The 18,329-nt window shown below is 39.1% G+C and overlaps 1 protein-coding gene and 1 long non-coding RNA gene across 2 annotated transcripts in view; one reads left to right on the top strand and one right to left on the bottom strand.

Annotated features, from left to right (window-relative positions):
* The window catches only part of LOC142602784 (uncharacterized), an 84,899-nt gene that overhangs the window by 29,889 nt on the left and 36,681 nt on the right, over window positions 1-18,329 (bottom strand). Inside the window, exon 3 of the long non-coding RNA XR_012836578.1 lies at window positions 358-454. This is a non-coding gene — a long non-coding RNA (uncharacterized LOC142602784). The remainder of the gene's footprint in view (window positions 1-357; window positions 455-18,329) is intronic.
* RGS1 (regulator of G protein signaling 1) lies at window positions 10,651-14,386 on the top strand. The gene is made up of 5 exons (XM_010307391.2): window positions 10,651-10,865; window positions 11,248-11,331; window positions 11,968-12,029; window positions 12,613-12,776; window positions 13,500-14,386. Exons 1-5 carry the CDS (start codon window positions 10,762-10,764, stop codon window positions 13,683-13,685), a joined length of 600 nt encoding a protein of 199 aa, XP_010305693.1. The 5' UTR covers window positions 10,651-10,761; the 3' UTR covers window positions 13,686-14,386.

Genomic DNA, 18,329 nt, shown 5'->3' with positions numbered 1-18,329 from the left:
TTGTTTGCTTCCTTTTACACTGCCTAGGTAGGCACTGCCAACCAATAGAAAAACTGTCTTTCTAAGGGAGCTGCTATCCTGTGGTTTCCAGGCCCCGTTTCTCAGGCCGAGGTTAGAAGAACATATATCAAAGCTTTGATGACTGCTTTCAGAGTAACTCAGAGCAGCACAAAAAAGCTCAGCAGTTAATAGCAAAACTATTATTGTCATGAAACTCAGCGGGTTCCGTTTCCTGCTGCTCATACGAAACCTTCCCTCCAGATTTGGTTATCTTGGTTTGCACACTGAATTTTCTTCTGTTCATCTTCAAATTCATTTCAAAATTAAAGGGAAATGGTCACAAATATTAGAACTCACCTGGTTTACAGTACTGACATGTACTACACACAGTCGATGGGGAATTCCAGACCTGCCAGCGTATAGCCCACATTGCAGAAATGGCTGTTTTAATCATCTATGGAAGTCACAGAAACAAGGCTGAAATAATTAGTTTTCACCACAGGTGGGGAACTGATAGGACATGGTAGTTACTTTGTGTTTTAATAACGACAGGTATTAGGAAAATCCATTCTGAGGGTATGACAGCTCCTCTTTTGAACAAAGATTATATTCAGTACTCGTACCAGCCAAGGTCTGTAGACTTCCAGATAATTAGTCAGGAACTGTACAGTGGTTTTGAATGACAAAGGCCCATCTTTCTATATGCTGTAATTTAGATGCGAATTAGAGACATTTCCTGCACTCTTTAGAGAGGAGCCAGATACTTAGGGACCCAAAGAAGCAGACAGCCATTTTAATAAAACTGTGGGCACCTACATAAGCTCTGTTCCTAACTCTGCAAGGAGAAGGGATGTGAAGGATTAGGCTGTACTTAATCAAACTCACAGATCAAAGACTTTGCTAGTGTTCAGACTGGCATCCTGAATGATGCATGCCTGAAAATAGGTGCCAAGCACAGGCACTGGTAGCATGGGGGAATACATTCAGGAATATTTGTCTTGCCAAATAAAAATTAAACCACTTTTTTGTTACAAATAACTTGTTTTAACTAAAAAGTATGTGATCAAAGAGGAGCTTGGTTTTCAAAGAAACATAGTAGACTTACATTGTAATAATGCCTTTGCCCACATTCTTCCCAGGAATGATATGCCAACCACTGGTAGCTGGATTTCCCCAAATGCAGAGGTGCCAGCAGTTCACAAGCAGCAGCCACGCTAACAAAGACATTTCATAGAATCATAAAATGGTTTGGGTTGGAAAGGACCTTTAAAGGTCATGTAGTCCAACTCTCCCCTGCAATAAGCAGGGACATCTTAACTAGATCAGGATGCTCAGAGCCCCATCCAACCTGACCTTGAATGTTTCCAGGGATGGGGTATCTACAATCCCAACTCTCTCAGCCTGTCTTCATAGGAGAGGTGCTCCAGCCCTCGGATCTTTTTTGTGGCCCTCCTCTGGATTTGTTCCAACACATCGATGTCTTTCCTGAACTGAGGACCCCAGAGCTGGACACAGTACTCCAGGTGGGGTCTCACCAGAGCAGAGACAGAATCACCTCCCTCAACCTGCTGGTCATGCTTATTTTGATGGAAGCCAGGATTCAGTTGGCTTTCTGGGCTGTGAGCACACATTGCCAAGTCATGTCCAGCTTTTCATCCTTCACTACCCCCAAGTCCTTCACTGCAGGATTGCTCTCAATCCCTCCATCCCCCAGCCTGTACTAATACTGGGGTTGCCCCAACCCAGATACAGGACCTTGCACTTGGGCTTGTTGAACATCGTGAGGTTCACATGGGCCTACTTCTTGAGCTTGTCCAGGTCCCTCTGGATGGCATCCCATCCCTCAGGCATGTCAAAGCACCACTCAGCTTGGTATGATCTGCAAACTTGCTGAGGGTGCACTCGACCCCCACTATCTCATTGATGAAGATACTAAACAATACTGGTCCCAACACAGACCCCTGAGGGACACTCGTCACTGATCTCCATCTGGACATGGAGCCATTGACCACTAATCTCTGGATACAATTTCTTACAGGCTTCTTCCTTGTTAAACTAAACTGACACTAGTTACCCTGCTAGTCAAAACCCTTCCTGAGACTAAATTAGAACTTCCTAGTATTTTCATTGTCCAGGGTTAGCTACATCTTTTCCTCAAGCATCTGGAGATTCTCCAAATCCTCAGATACCTTTCCTTCTCCTCATTTCATCCTCCTCCCTTTCAGTGCTCCCTTTGCAGCTCCTATGCATGCAGCAGCAACTATTTAAATATTATTAGCACATCAGCTTTTTCACAGCCAGCCCAAGCTCTGCAGGAATGAGTGTGCAAACTCGTAAGGCACTGCAGCAGTTTTTCACTGTGCGATCAGCAGCAGGACTGGCTTTGCCTTAGAGGTCAAATGGATCAAGGGAAGCAGCGTGGTTGGCAGGAAACAACCTTCTTGAGCATCAGGGAAATCAAAGATTCAGCTGTACTATCAGGATGTGCCAAGTGCAAGGCTTATGGAAGGGCAGGGATGTAGACTAATAGGATGGATAGGGTCTGTCCCTGTAGTACAGCTTGTAAAGTGCTAAGTTCCCACATAAAACAGCAAGTATGACAATTATGAGGAAATTCAAGTCTTTCTGTTGCATGCATTCTAATACCTGATAATTCAAAGTAGACAGTAGATTCAAAGTAAGTGACAGGAAATAGAACTAAACTCTCTTCCTTCCCTGGTTCATCACAAACAGAGCTGGTTCTAAGAGAACATCACAGAAAACATTTAACGTTTAAATCTTTATATATTTAAATTGAGTCTATGCAGCTATCTTCAATTTTCCCATTTTTTGAAGTAATTTTCTGCTATTTCACCTATATACTAGGCAAGTATTTTCAGAGGGGGAGCGAGGAAATGGTAATTTGAATGATGCACTTTCGATATGTGGTTCTCGTTCAAAAAAGTCAAGCTGGAAACCTGTATCAATTTCTACAATTACCATTCTTTCCCAAGCAGGACTCTTCTAACTGAATTAGAATTCTATAGTGTGGCATTCATTCATTAGTTATAGATAGGATCTCAGGATAATCAGGTTGGAAAGGAACTCAGGAGGTTTCTAGTCCAATCCCTTGGTTCTAAGCAGGATCAGCTATGAGCTTAGACCAGATTGCTCAGGGCTTTATCCAGTCTGGTCTGGAAAATCTTCAATGATGGAGGTAGCCCAGCCCTCCCAAGCAGCCTGCTCCACTGCTTGACTGTCCTTAAGGGGAAAAAAGGTTTTCCGTATATCCATGAACTGCTCTTATGCCAACTTGTACTGGTTGTCTCATCTTCCTACCACACACCGTTGTGAGAGCCTGTTTTCATTTTCTTGAGAACTCCCCTCTTAGGATGCCTCCCAACAGCCATCACCACAGCCCTGGGTGTTTCTAAATTCCTCCTTTGTAACCTGTCTGTTCTTCCATACCCTGTACACTGCCTTTTTTTTTTTTATATATAAATCTGAGCTCTGTTGTGAGTTTCCTGCTTAGCCAAGATAGTTGCCTGATATATCTACTTGTTTTCCTGAGTGTCAGGACAGACCCTTCTTGTGTCTGGAGTGGCTTCCAGTAACAAGGCAATCTTTGGATGAACCCATTCCTGTGATGACTATTTTTGGTCAAAGTGAAAGCTGTATTTGAGCCTGCACTGATGTGATAATTCAACTAAGAAATTTGTAACACCGTGTACAAAATAGACAGTTGAAACTGTTTGTAATTCTACAGAAAAGTCTCTATCAGCATAACTCCACTTAATTCTTTGGTAGTATTTTTCCTGTTTAAAAGTGCCTAAAAACATTTTCAAAATGGAAACCAAGAGTTTTAGCTTGCTGTCTGTGTTCAATCAAACCGTTTGTTATTTTAAAAGTGAAGGATACAGAATTTTACCATCTATTAGAACAGTAAGAGAGAAAAAGCATCCAATTTTTCTCCATTAAGATTCAAGTGAAACTGAAGCCTACAAATTTCAAAAGCTAAGCTTGTGTTGTGCTCACATATCACATTTCCATGTTCACAGTGAAAACACTCAAACTCTACTTCACACCCCACTACCTCAGGCCCTGTTCTCACATTTTTTTGCTTAATAATGCACAAGAAACAATGCACTGGTTCAGTGCATCTGTATGCGACTGCATAAAAATGTGAGTTGGTAATCAGAAACGTGTGCGTTTCCCAGATGGTGCATGATGAACACATTTCCTGCACAACTGAACATTAGACACAGGAAGCATCACCATCAGCACCCAAAAGTCAATGTACTGCAATTTTTTCTTTCTCTCTCTCTTTTTTTTTTTTTTTTTCTTCAATCCAGGTGTCAGTTAGTATGGCTGAGAACCAAAAGTCCCCTGATTTCACAGAAATAAAACAGTTAATTTATTTCAGATGGAAAGCCCCAGAATGAAAAGGATCTTATTTCTGATAAGCTGTATAAGCTTATTACACTCTAATTAAGAAATGGTCATAAGGAAAAGGAGACTTACTGGGTATGCATGTCTCAGAGTGACATGTGCTTCAATACGAGGAGGAAACACACATATATAATTCCTTGCACTGACTCTATAGTATAAACAAGATTGACAATGCTAACAACATTTATAATAAAATATTGTTAAAATTTTTCTGTACAGATAAATCATAAAAATTTGGAAGGATGCCACAGAGAAAATAGTAACTGTAAGAAAAACTTCTATTCAGCATTGATTTTATGGGAGACTTCCAATAGCTGATGGTGACTCACAACAGCCACATGAAGCAGCCAGAGAAGTTAATAACATGAGTGAAGTCACACAAGCTGGGAGCTCAGTGGCTGTGGAAATATTTAGAGGTTGAAACAAAGAAAAACCTGTCGTAATCTCTTTACAGAGCCAGTAGGCATACCAGAATGGATGCAGGGAATGGACTATGTTTTAATCTCCATACAATCCATAAACACACTTGTAGGGTCTCCACAGTGATTTTGAGAGCTCCTGTCAGGTCTCCCTGTTCACTGACATGGTAGAAAAAGCAACCAAACAAAAAAACCCTCCACAAAGTCCTCTACAGAAATGAGGGGAATCCCTAAAAAAAAAAAAAAAAAAAAAAAAAATCCCCTAAAAGTATTCTGCAGATACTTCAGACGTAGACAGGGCAATTTTGGATGCAACTGGCAGTTTGCAGGAGTGTTTCTGTGAAGCCATTTTATACTGAGGAAGTGAGAAAGTCACTTGTCCTCCAGAATCAAGGCTCTGGCTCAGTCCATGCATGAGCTGAAACACTGAGCTAAGTATATCCTTTACTCATTTGATGCTGCCCAGGGAACAAACGCAACAAAACTTTTTCAAGTGGATGATCGTTACCCAAAGTTTAACTTGTGGCATTCCTTGCTCTAGGTTGGCATTAGACTACAGACATTTTTCAATTATAAAAGTCCTCCTGTATTTTGATAAGTCCGATGCCATTCAGCCCTGGTTATGCCTTACTGGTTGCAAAAATAAAACTGCCATTGAATTAATTAGGAATGAAAGCTAACATTGGGAACATCTGAAAGTTCAAACCCAAGAAATCTTTCTTAAAAAACCCCAATTCTCAATCAAATCAGTCCGAGACCAAGAACGAGATCACTAAAACCAGTAGCAAGATTTTAATCTCAGTGGCTTCAGGATTTCATTCCAGAAAACATTTGCTTGTAGCACAAATTAGATCTAAAAAAAAATTAATGATGGATACCATCACTCCGTTATGGACCAACTATATGATATTAGAGAAAATTTTAATGTTGCAAAATATTATCCCTGACACTGAAAAGCACATACCCCCCCTTTTTTTGTAAAACAAACACTGCTTCCTCTCACATAGAAACTAGTTTCTATTTCCTCTACACGCCTTTTTACTTAAGAGATGGATTATCAGTAGTTCACCTCTCTAGGTCATGTAAAAGACAAGAGCATTTCAAAGAAATCACTTGTTTTCATCGTTAAGTTAAAGCTCAGCTACATGACCAGCAATGGAGCAGCCTTGCTAGACTGGGCACTTGAGCTCAGCCCTCCAGCCCAGCACAGACTTGGCCAGCTAACTCCAGAGAAGCATAAAATGAACAGTAAAGCTAACAATTGGCCACACATGGAAGCTAACAGCTTGCTAATTCAAAATGTAATATTCAGAAACAAAACTAGGCTGAAATGGAGAATGAATGAGGGTAAGGCCAGTCAAGAGTGACCAAAAAAAACCCCTAAGGCAGAAGTCAGAAGGAGAAGCTTGAAATCATTTACACCAACAAGTGAGACACAGAGTTCATGGGACTTTTTATTCTCTTTGCTTTAACTAAACTTGTCCAGTGCTGTAATCCTGGAAATTCTCTTATATTTTTTTTCTCTTGCACTCTACCAAGAGGTCACTGGCAAGAATGGGAAACAATAGATGGAAACAGGTTGAATACTAGCAAATATTTGCAAGTTTCTTCTGTGCACATCAAGAAGTTGGATTAATTACTCAGAAACCTACAAGAGATCTAGAAAACAGTAAAAAACAGCTGGTGATAGTCAGCTGTGCTACTGTTGCTGCAAAAAAATGCTCCTCTGTCCTTTTATTGGACCGAGTCAAATGAGGCAATGCCAATCAAAGAGGGTTCTGTATCAAATGATGGGGTTATTCTAATAAGCCCTAAAACTATAAGGCTCAAAAACTCCTTTTTTGCAATTTTCTGTGTTAATAGAAGAAAAGGAGATTAATTATTAAACAAGAAAATTTCAAGCAGCAATTAGCCATCATGCTCTGCATGAAATAGAGCAAAGTATTCTGTAGGTAGATGAAGATGGTGGGAGATGAGACAGGTCTGTTACCAATCATCTTATGATGAAACTGAAAAAGACCCCAGCAAATTAGGAGGACAGAAGTTATGGAAAAGCTTTCCACTGGATCAGGACATAACTATTCCTCACAGTATCATGTTAAAACCCACCAGAGCCTGGACTACACTTCTGTCTGCAGGAAACAAGGACAGAGAACCTGAATATGGATGAACACATAAGATTTTGAAGTATTCTATTTTTAAAGTTATGTTAAGAATAAGTAGCAATTTTGACACTACAAAAGTCAGGGTATTCAGAACAACAGAGTCATGAAAGCTGGAGGGGACCAACATCTAGTCCATCTGTGGGATCTAGTTCAACTCCTGCTGAAAGAAGGATCCTCTACAATAACCACATTCATAGTTAGCAAATACGTTTAATTTAGGAAGTTCCATGCAGGTGTTTTCCTGGTTTCCTGTGGTCTACAGAAGCAGAACATAAGTAACAAAAAAATTTTTGTCAGCCCTATTAATCTTTCTCTTTTTCCTCTTGCTTTAATTGTACACATACCTAAGTCTTGTAGACACTTTTCCTATTCTTGAAATCAGGTAACTCACATCGGACTCAACAAATAAAATCTTAAAGATGAGTAGGCTTGCATAGAAAGAGTGAATCAGAGTCAGTGAAATATTCCATCAAGAGAAAAGAGGATGCCTTGAAGAGAGTTACTCAGAGGAGGAAAGTAATCATCCCCAGTGGAAAAAAATTTAAGTGTGAATAATAATCAAACTCCCACATTGAGATATCTGCTAGTGAATGCAGAAGGCTTTGGTTTTGCAGAGTTTGAGGAAGGCTTACAGAAGAATGTGAGGATATTGTTGCTTTACTTTGTCCTTATACCTTCTATTACCCTAATCTCAAAGTTTAGGTGGCACACTCCTTCCTAGATACACATTGTTCATCCCTTCTCCAAATCAGATACTCATAACTCCCAGTCTCCTTTCCACTTTTGCCAGTCTAACACGAATCTTTACGCAAGTTGACAAATAGACCTGGCTTAGAGTGAAGCAGAGATGTAGTGTTGATTTTCTTTGCACAGGGATAAAGAGCAGCAGTAGTAGTCCAGAGGCTGGGGCTTACTGATTTGGAAGACTGGAGAGGACTCTCAGATGGCAGTGTGGAGGGTCAGGACATACCATTAGTATATTAAGAGTCTTATAAATTCAGAATATGAGAACAGCAGAATATAAGAACATCAGCTAATGCCAGGCAGTCTGCTAGGCAACCACAACTTTTCCCTCCTTTACAGTACAGTATTATACCTATTCCTCCTTCCCTTTTGACTGCCTTCAAGTCCAGTAGCACCAGGATCCTAAAAACAAAGGCTACTACCTACCCCGGAGTCCAGTGGTGTAGTATCTTCCAAGGGGCTACATACAATCTTTCCACAGATAGGCATTCTTCTTGAATGTACTTTACCACCCATCTATTCCAAACTGTAGCAAATCCAGCAAAAAAACCTCTCCTTGATTTCTGTTGGTGTCACCATCAAAATATTCTTCAGTGCTTTCAGTAAATATTATAGAGAAAAGGAACGTCGTCATCTATTGATCTCCCCAAAAGAACGTCAAAAGTACAATAGGCTGTACAGAGATGAAGCTGGAAAATACTTCAGACAAAGTATGAAGTACAAATGAAATACTTCAGACAAAGTATGTTAGAGAGAAGCCAAGGTAATTCATGCAGTGTGGCAGGAACAAGCTTGTGGCCTCTGCAGAGGCCTTATTTCAGAATCCTTTAGGATAGCAAGGCCAAAGCTCACAGTGCAATGAATTTATTTCACCCTACAAACTACACTGTTGTCTAAGACTAACATAACTGATCTCCTCCACCAAATAAAGTACCTGGAAAACAATTCAGATATTGTGTGACAGCAGCATTACATGGGTGTAAGCGACAAGAATACTATTCTTTATTTACTCAGGGGAATATTTGTTGCAAAGTGAAGTACAAACTCCATGCAGTAGCACATGATAATCCAAAAGGTCTGAAGCAACACCTGTAATGTGCATTGATATGTTTAACAAATCCGAAAGATAAAGATAGTAACTTTATTTTAAATGAAGAACAGACATTCCTTGTCTGGTAAACAATTGCCAACAGTCCTGTGTCATTAACGGGCACAAACAAGCAAACTGTCCTGTTCTTCAGGGGAGAAACTCTAGTCCCTCTTAGACTCACAGAGCCCAGCTGGTGGCTTACTTATACCTGCTTGTAATTATAAGTTCAAGACATTACCCTCCTTTTAGCCTAAGGCTACAAAGAGATATGGTAGGGAATAGGGATTTTCCCTTGATATAACTTGTGTCTGTTGCCTTTTATCCTTTTATTGCACCCTTCTGAGAAGAGTTTGGATACAGCATCTCTATAACCCTCCCTGTAATTCACTGAGAACAGCTACTAACTGAAGAAATACAATGAGACACTGAGGGGGCTGAATATCAAAAAACAGCATGCTAGGTATGAAAACAAATATGGTACTGATAACATCTCTTCCTTCCTTTTTAGCCTTGTTCAGGGGCTAGTAAATACCTCTGCCTTACAAAGGTCAGTGTTTACCTGATAGCACAGAGATAAATGTTTCCTGCAGTCGGCCTATGCAGACACATTGATGTCACTGCTAATATTCAGAGGATCAGCAGTCTCCTGTGGTTAAAACCACCCTGATGCAGACTGTCTGTCCTCACCTGCACACCTGTCTGCAGGCAGCTTTCAGGCTCCTTGAGTCCTTTGTATCACAGCTCACTATGAAACTGTAGATATGTGAACAAATTCTCAGTTACCACAATCATATGCAGCCCTGTACAAATCATTATTTACAAATAGCTCAAGAATCAGAGTTGTATGTATTACTCAATAAAACAAAATCTTTGAAACTTCCTAGAAAAAAAACCCAACAAACAAGCAGAAATTGGGATGCCCAGGGAGCAGATTAAGTACTTACACCCCTAGATCATCAACCCAGACAGGTAAATAGCAGGTAACATTTAATTCTTTGTCTTGCTTTGTACCCATGGTTTCTTCTTGCAGTGAAACTCAAGTATATACAAAGAATGCAAACCTCCCTCAAACACATGGTAATGTTCACATTGTCTTTACAAACAACAGGTCTTTAACTTAAATCAATCTTTACACATGATGAATCATTTAAAATTACAGAGGCATTCCTGAAGTATGGGAGTGTGCTTCCAAATAATCTGAAATGGAAAAATTAAACCAAATTAAATACATTTTTGCTGTTTCAAAACCCTTTCCCATAAAAATTACTTTTAAACATTTTCACAGCACATGTGCCTAAACAAATCAGATTCCTCTATCTAATGTAGACTTCTAGTTTGAAGAGCAACTGGTGACCTGAAAATAGCTTGTTGCATATGGAACTTCAATACTGACATATCTTAAAGTACTTTTTTTCTAATATTCCCCTGAATCCATCAAGTCAATTGTGAAGTATGAAATTTCAGAACACAGGCACGTAGCAAGTGAATTTTGTCAAGATAAAACTGCAGTATTTGCAGCCCATTTGATAAAACCAAGAATTACTTCTGATTTGAAAGTACCAATCAGAAAGGGACAAGAATTCAAAGTTCTAGAGGGGATTTTTTTTTTTTTTTTTTTTTTGTAACACAGACATACACAGACACACAAAACAAAGTAATTCAGTCTCATCCGGTTTAACCTCAACCACGAGACACCGCTGTCTGTTTTCTTTCTCAAAAGACTCACGTCACTGTACACTGAAAAAAAAAAAAGGGGAACTTCCACAGTTTGTGGTAAGGATGCATGATAAACAGCTCTGTTCACACCAACTAGCAGGGCCCCCTGCGTCAATAAAAGGCGGTAGCCGAGTCAGTGAACTGACATTTGGCGCTTGGAGGATTATCGTTGCAAAAGTCGCTTCACGATTGAAGTAAAATGCCAGGATTTTTTTTTCCCCACAACAACATGACTGAATTAAATGGAAAAGACGACTGCAAGCTTGCAGAAGGCAAAATCCATAAAAAGAAGCAAAAGGCTTTGTAAGTATACACACCTTCGTATAAACTTTAACATATTAGAAATTAAGATAACGCTAGAATCTTGAAGATTAAGAATTAGCACTGCATTTCAGGCTAAATGACTGCAAAGCCTGCTCAAAGCCCAGGACTATAGGATGATTAAAAATAGCTTGAGCTGACTCATACCAATGAATTGATTCCCTTAAGTAATTAGGAGTAGATTTTGGATATGCTGGGAGCCTCTTAGTCTTTTCAAAAAAGTTACTCTGATATGAAACTTCCCAGACTTCAGTCAGAGGATGGAGCAGTCTGCTGCTGTTTAAAAGTTTTAAGAAATTTAGGTGGAATTGAAATGCAACTGCAATTTTAACAGATTACAAAAATGTCTGTTCATTGGTTTCAGTGGTGCAGATCTCAAAAATTATTTGAAGTGCATGGTACCACATATCGAATCTGGGATCAAGACTTCCAACTCCAGAAGTGTCATGTAAGTACTGAGATACACTAAGTTATAACAAAATATAACTATAGCTAGATTACTATAAACTGTTTTATTAATTTCTAAACTACTTCTAGAACAACAAGTATTATAATAATGCCTAGAATTTCCAGAATATAAAAGAAGTGAAGATTAGAAAGTAGAAACAATTCACAGAGTTAGGAGTTTTTTCTTAGTGATGTGTATATGTTTGCATCAAACAGTGAGGGAGAAGATACCTCAGTTAAATCTGTGTTCTTCAGAGGGATGTTGTATCCCTTCTGTAAAGATTTACAAGAAATGATGGTTCACACTGAAGTGAAGAGCAGGGGTACTACCATTGGTACTTCAGGAATATGGAAACAGAAGTACAGATACAAAATTATATGATCATAGTTACTGTAAAAGCTCATCTTTCTAGGAACAGAATTCAGGATAACATCGTAGTTTCTTGGTTTTCCATCTCTCTGATTTTTTTCTCAATGTGGGCTTGCCTGCAGGATCTCAGATTATGAGAAAGCCATAAACTTAATAAGTACCTGGTACATATTCCTACAATAAATTATCAAATTTATCTCCTTTAAACATGCAAACAAACCCACATAGTTTCTTGCCTGAAGTCTTTTCTCTTTCTTGTCATCTTAGGCTTTCAGCAGAGGAAGTACTACAGTGGTCCCAGTCTTTGGAAAAGCTCTTGGCCAGCCAAAGTAAGTCTATTACTTCAATATGATTTCATTCTTATTCTGAGGACAAAATTTTATTTAATCTTGCCAAACAGGCAAAGCTGTAGCATTCTGCAAATACTGCCAGAGAATGGCCTGCAAGTTGCCTTTCGGTTAAGTATAGCTCCAGTGTAACATAGCTACTGTATTCAGCTTTGCTTCCAAGTCTGGGTTTTTTTTCCTTCCATTTCATATTCCCAGTATAGCAAATAACCCCCAAATAGCTCAATTCAGTGCTTTTTGATCAGTCTTCTGTCCTGGCATAACACATCAGCTTAATTTGGAATTTTCTCTCCACTTATACCCTTAGACAATCCATTTAGGGAGGACTAGAATCCATTGATGTGCTTTGGTACCCAGGGTCTAGATCTAAAACCACGGAACATAATTAGGAAGACCTCCATCACCCTTAATATTAGAGTATCTGTAGTATGTTGAAGAAGGGAAGAACAGTGTATTTGGGCAAGATTTTATAACAGAGATTTCAATACAATTTCTGCTATTTATTTTATCCTCCCTGGTGACAAATATCATATTATATACGATGATGTGTTTGTGTTGGCTTTAGGTGGTCAAGGTGTCTTTCGGGAGTTCCTGAAGTCAGAATTCAGCGAGGAAAACATTGAGTTCTGGTTGGCTTGTGAGGATTACAAGAAAACCAAGTCTGATCACTTACACGGCAAAGCAGAGAGAATTTATGAGGAGTTTGTTCAGTCAGATGCTATTAAACAGGTATGTACAAAGTTAATCTGTGTAGTGTTACAATACATGAATTCTGGAAAATCAGAAGATAGAAGTCTAGCTTCACTGAGATGCTCATGCATTCATTCAGTTACACAGGAAGAAGACAGATGCATATAAGTGTACGTGCATCACTACTGTCTTCAACTGTGAGGTTATCAGATCACACAAGTAGAGTCACACAATACAGGCCAGTACTTGGGAGCACCACTAGCAGAAGCTCAGCAGGGGCACCAGCAGCTCAGCACATGATGCTGTTCTCTGAGTCAGCCTAGCTTGAATTACTGCTGGTGTTTGGAGTCTGATACTTAGAGAGAGCTTTCCTAGTAGGAGAGCTGTTTATTATATTTCTTGTCTTTTAAAATATGTGGGCATCCTGGCAAATTAAAAAGTTGTGTATGTTGCTCATATTTCAAATTGAAGACTCTCATTCTACACAAGATTTCTCCTATTGTTTTAATTGGAGGTTGTTCCTCTTACTCCATTGTTGAGTTATATTACTTCTGACTATGTAAGAAATTGCATTTCTATAGTGGGTAGCAATTTTTGTGCATGACTAGGATATAAGCATTAAAACTTCCTCATTTAGCAGTTCTGACATTGAACTATCACACTGAGTTCTAAGGCTGCAGATTTGTTTATTGACAAAATAAAACTATAGATATACAGAGTATATTTTTAAGATGCCAATGGCATTTGTTTTTCACTTTCCAGATCAATATTGACTATCAGATGAGGGAAGCAACAGCCAAAAGAGCTCAAGACCCAACTCACACAAGTTTTGATGAAGCCCAGAAAAGTGTGTACATCCTCATGGAAAGGGATTCATATCCCAGATTTTTGAAATCCAAAGCCTACCTGAACCTATTGAACCAGCTGCAAACCAACACTTCAAAATGAAGTGTTTGAGGCAGTGAAGAGCCAAGTAGACTCTGTGTCAAATATCCTGTGGAGAGATCCTTCAGGGTGGTTGGATCTTGGCAAGGAGAACCCCTGCCTTGGGAGGAGGGGTGCGAGGGAGATGCAAACAGCTTCACAGCCAAGAGAACGCAGGATAAAACCTGGCAAGACTGTTATGAGGATGAGAGTAGCACAGGGAGAACATCCTCTCCTCCCATGTGCCATGGAGTCAAGACAGGATATGGATATTATTTATTGTTTGAAACACACTGTGAACATTGAACAAAGTCTTAGATTCCCAAAGAACTGCTGATTATTAGGAAGTGCAAGACTAGCAAGCTGAGTGTTGGGAAAAGATTATCAAGTTCAGAAGAAGAACAAGGATGACTGACAATTTTGTGCATAACAAGAAAATGCTCAGACAAGACTGATTAATGGCTTTTGTTTAATCTGTGAAGTGTTAATAAGTGTGAGTGCAGCTACACGATACTATTCTGCTATGTAAATATATGATAAATTGACATGTTTTAAAAATGGATATATTTTAAATTATATAAGAATTGTATAAGCTGTTACTTTTACTATGTTTGTATTCCCCAAGCAGGTATGTAGCACCTTTTCTGTTTAATTTATTGCAAAATAATAAGCAACTCTTCAATCAAATCTACTTAAAAAATAAAGTTTTATACTCATTTCACATCTGAAGTGATCTTTCCATCATAATTACTGAAGTATTAAAACACATGCTTCCATTCTGCCTCAATATATCACTACTTCCCATCTTATCCAAATATTAATTTTCCCCACACCACCTTTTCTCTCGCTTTTTTTTTTTTTTTTTTTTACCCATTTTACACCACCATAATCTCGGTTACCTGGAGTAGGTGATGCTGATCTACATAGACCCATCCTCACCACCCCCCAAAACAAAACAAAAGAGAAATGGGTCTAAATTTCCTTCCTATTTTTCATACTCCCCCCCAGCTACCGGAGTCAAATCTCAAATATAGAAAACATTTAATCACTGACCCCACAGTTCAGTCCACTTTGATACTGATGATGTGTTGAGCACAGCAGATCACCCACACTTGCTTACGTAGAGAGGCAGTGACTAGTGAGACTCATTAGCAGTCGCATTCCTTGTAATATTAGTACTAAAGCTAATCTTGGCAAGAGACAGACTCTAATTTACAATGCCAATACTAGCATCGAAGGTAATTTAATTTCACTGTGAACGTTGTATTAAATTTACTCTAAAATATGCCATATGAGTAGCCTATATCACAGTGGGTAGCAATGAGAAGTAAAAGACGAAAAGTTGCAGTTATGCTTGAACTACATAACTACAAAAATGGGCACTACCAAATCTGAAGTGTATAAGACCTTGTGACATTAGAGTTCATAATGAAAATAAATCAAAGTGTGCCCTGGTCTTAATGAGTTACCATCATGAGACGCAGCTATCACATGGGTGATACAAGATTTTATCTCACCCTTGCAGATTTTCCATTTTCCAAGATAACATGAGCTTAGTCAGGCACACTCCATTATTCTGTACCAAATGGAGAAGCTGTAAACCCACTGACGTCACCTCATGGGGAGAGCAGACTGTGTTTGTACTGCCACCCTTTGGGGACCTCGGGACCTTCGAGGGAGGACAAAATCTTCAGTGTTACAAGCACACTCTGCTAGAAGGAACATAGCTAAGTGGCAGCTGCTGCCAACTTCCACCATCACCTACCATTGGAGCTGGAAGCCACTGCAAATGACATCTTCCTACTTTGAAGGCCAGTAAATGCAGAACAAAAGAATCTGGTCTTGTAGTATTATTTTCCTTTTGTTATATGTATTTATATATATATATATGTATGTATATATGAGAGAGAGACTCCTGAGGAAGTCTCTAACTGCAAAACTTGAATGCTCCTGAAACAATGCAAACCAGTCTCCAGTTGGGTCTCTTACATGAATTAATTTTCCAGGATCGGTAGGACTAAATCTAAATTCCTGTGAAGTAGGAATAACAACTATGCCTCCCACACCAGGGGCATCCTCATGTTTGTTCTGACACAGTTAATATGAAGCAAATGCCACTGTTTGCAGGGCTTCAACCTCACAGAGGACAAAAGAGAACTATGACTTATCAGCTACCCTCTAAACAGACACTGCATTAAAGTAACATTATTCCTTTGACTGTAAATCCTTTAAATTAGTATGGGTCCAGTCTTCATTTACTCCCCCTGAAGTTTTACAATTTTACCATGATTTAGCCAAACACCTGTATGAAATTTCTGACTAAAATCATATTTCATAGTATGGCATATTTCACAGTATTTAATCATATTTCAGCCATGGCAGACTGGAGTTCTGCCATGGTTTTGGGTGCTGCAGCAGCCACTGCTCACTGCAAGAGATGGCCAACATCACTGCCTGTGCCCCCTGCCCTATAACTTTGCATCGGGCAAAGCAAATCTTTTCGCTAAAGATACGTGCAACCACCACAGCTGCTCAGGTACTCACAGATGCTGCCTGGTGCCCTGCACCCTGACCTCCTGTAAAGAGTCACCGGGCCCACCCTAACAGGAAAGAGGGAGAACATGACACAACATGCTGGGTAGAGCCCTCTGAAAATGAGCTAAACCTATCCATAGAAGAGACTAACACAGCTCCCAGGGAGCACAACAACTACTTCTATTACCAGAGTTAGTATAGATCAGACTATTTGCGGAGCGAAGACAGAGGGACTTTCACCCTTTTCCACAAACATCTCTCCCCGGTTCATGATTTGGTACAGCGTGAGAATGGAAAGTTGTTGGGTTTTTTCTTTTGTTTTCAAAAAGAAACTATTCCACTCCTTACAACCCAACCTTGGTACATTTCTAAGTCTTTCATCTCATTCGGAGTAGGAACCTGAAAACAACTACAAAGGTTAATCACCCAGGTTGTTAATTCCAGAGATATTCCAGCCCACCCCAGTGTCCCTGGCAACATGACCATGTTTCACCAAGCAATAAACAGCATTGCAGAAATTCAGAGCTGTCTCTGGGTTGCTGTTGTAAGCCTAGTATTACATATCTGTTGCTATAGCAGGTCTATACAAAGCTGGTTGTTTAAACAAGGTCCAAGAGATCTGGAAGTATTTTATGGCAATTTATAGTGCTGTCCATACTAATCTACTTTATAAAAGGGAGAAGCTATAAGTAATAGTTCAATGGTACAACTGAAAATTTTGGCAGTATTTTGAGACACTTAATATTTACATGCTTTAAAATAGTCCAGAGATAGATATTTTTATTATTTCTTCAAAATCTCTGTTTCAAAAGCAGTATACAATGCTTATTTTGCAGGGATTTTTTTTTTATTTTTTTTTAATATTGCCTAAATGTAGGTTCTTTGGACTCAGGAAAAACAGCAGAACATACAGATCAGAGGGATTAAGGACTGTCTTTTCTGTGACCCTTGGTTCATTTACAAGGTGCAGGCACCACCAGATCAAGTTCACTTGTGATTTCCTACTCGCCGCCTCCTGCCCCCACCCATGCACACAAATAGCCTCGGTATTGTAGACTGGTTTCACAGCTGTGGGTTGTGCCCTGCCCAGCATGGCAGACTCTTCCAAAATGGGACATGTTACACATCAAATATGGAAAGTGTGCCTCCCTGGAAACTTCCTACACTCAAAGGAGAAACGTGTGAATGCAAGCTCTATTTTCTATCTTGTAAATAAATTAGTGGGCAATTGGGGGAAACTGTCCTTTTTCAACATAGGCTAGACTGAGTTAATTATCAGTTAACTGCTAAAATTTTTCAGAACAATCAGTCTCTGACTGTCATCCAACACTTATTCAAATATTTAATATGTCTGGCAAAAAGGTTATTTGATTTTTTTTTTTTAAATACATTTAGCTTTCCCTTTTGGAAAAAGCATACCATAAGAGAATGGAAATTTGCTGTTCCATTCACAATCTCTAAGAAAAATGGTTGAATCAGATTGGCCATCAGCTACAGATCAGTATAGGAAAAACAGGATACAGTACATGGAGAAGCTTTGAGATTTAGCAGTAGTGATCTAGACTTTTTTTTTTTTTTTTTTTTTTAAGTCTTCTACCCTACCCATGAAAGAAACATTTTCATTGTTTGTCAGTGTTTCAGTATAAAAATCAATCATTGCATCATCTTTGGGTATACTTTTGAAGTGAATTAACTTCTCTGTGCTGCAGAGAGAAGTTTTCTTTACAGAAGGACTCAAGATTCCAGCAGACCCTGAATGCGAATGTAGAATACTAACTTGAACCTCTACAATTTGGAAAACCTTCTCTAAATGTATTCTCTGAAATAGATATTTTTAATATTATCCCAAATAGAACTAAAAATATGGTATAATATAGTATCATTCTCTCCCATATATTGAAAAGGCCATCCATGAAAGCCTGTTAGTAGAGGCATCCTATCATTATACACAGCAAAGCAGGAAGGAAATTAAAGCTGAAATGGTGATGATTAGTACAAATTCATCACCTTCAACCCATAAGTGCCACTCGTTCCTGCCCACACTCTGAAGTAACAGCCTTTCCGGATGTCATCTCCTTTATGGTTGTGACATGAGTTTGAAAAGCAAAAATAGATTACAATAGGTGGAAAAAT

The sequence above is a fragment of the Balearica regulorum genome, chromosome 8 (genome assembly GCF_011004875.1).
Source record: "Balearica regulorum gibbericeps isolate bBalReg1 chromosome 8, bBalReg1.pri, whole genome shotgun sequence".
Taxonomy (NCBI): domain Eukaryota; kingdom Metazoa; phylum Chordata; class Aves; order Gruiformes; family Gruidae; genus Balearica; species Balearica regulorum.
The sequence above is the reverse complement of the archived record's forward strand: the minus strand, read 5'-3'. Positions and strand labels throughout refer to the sequence as shown.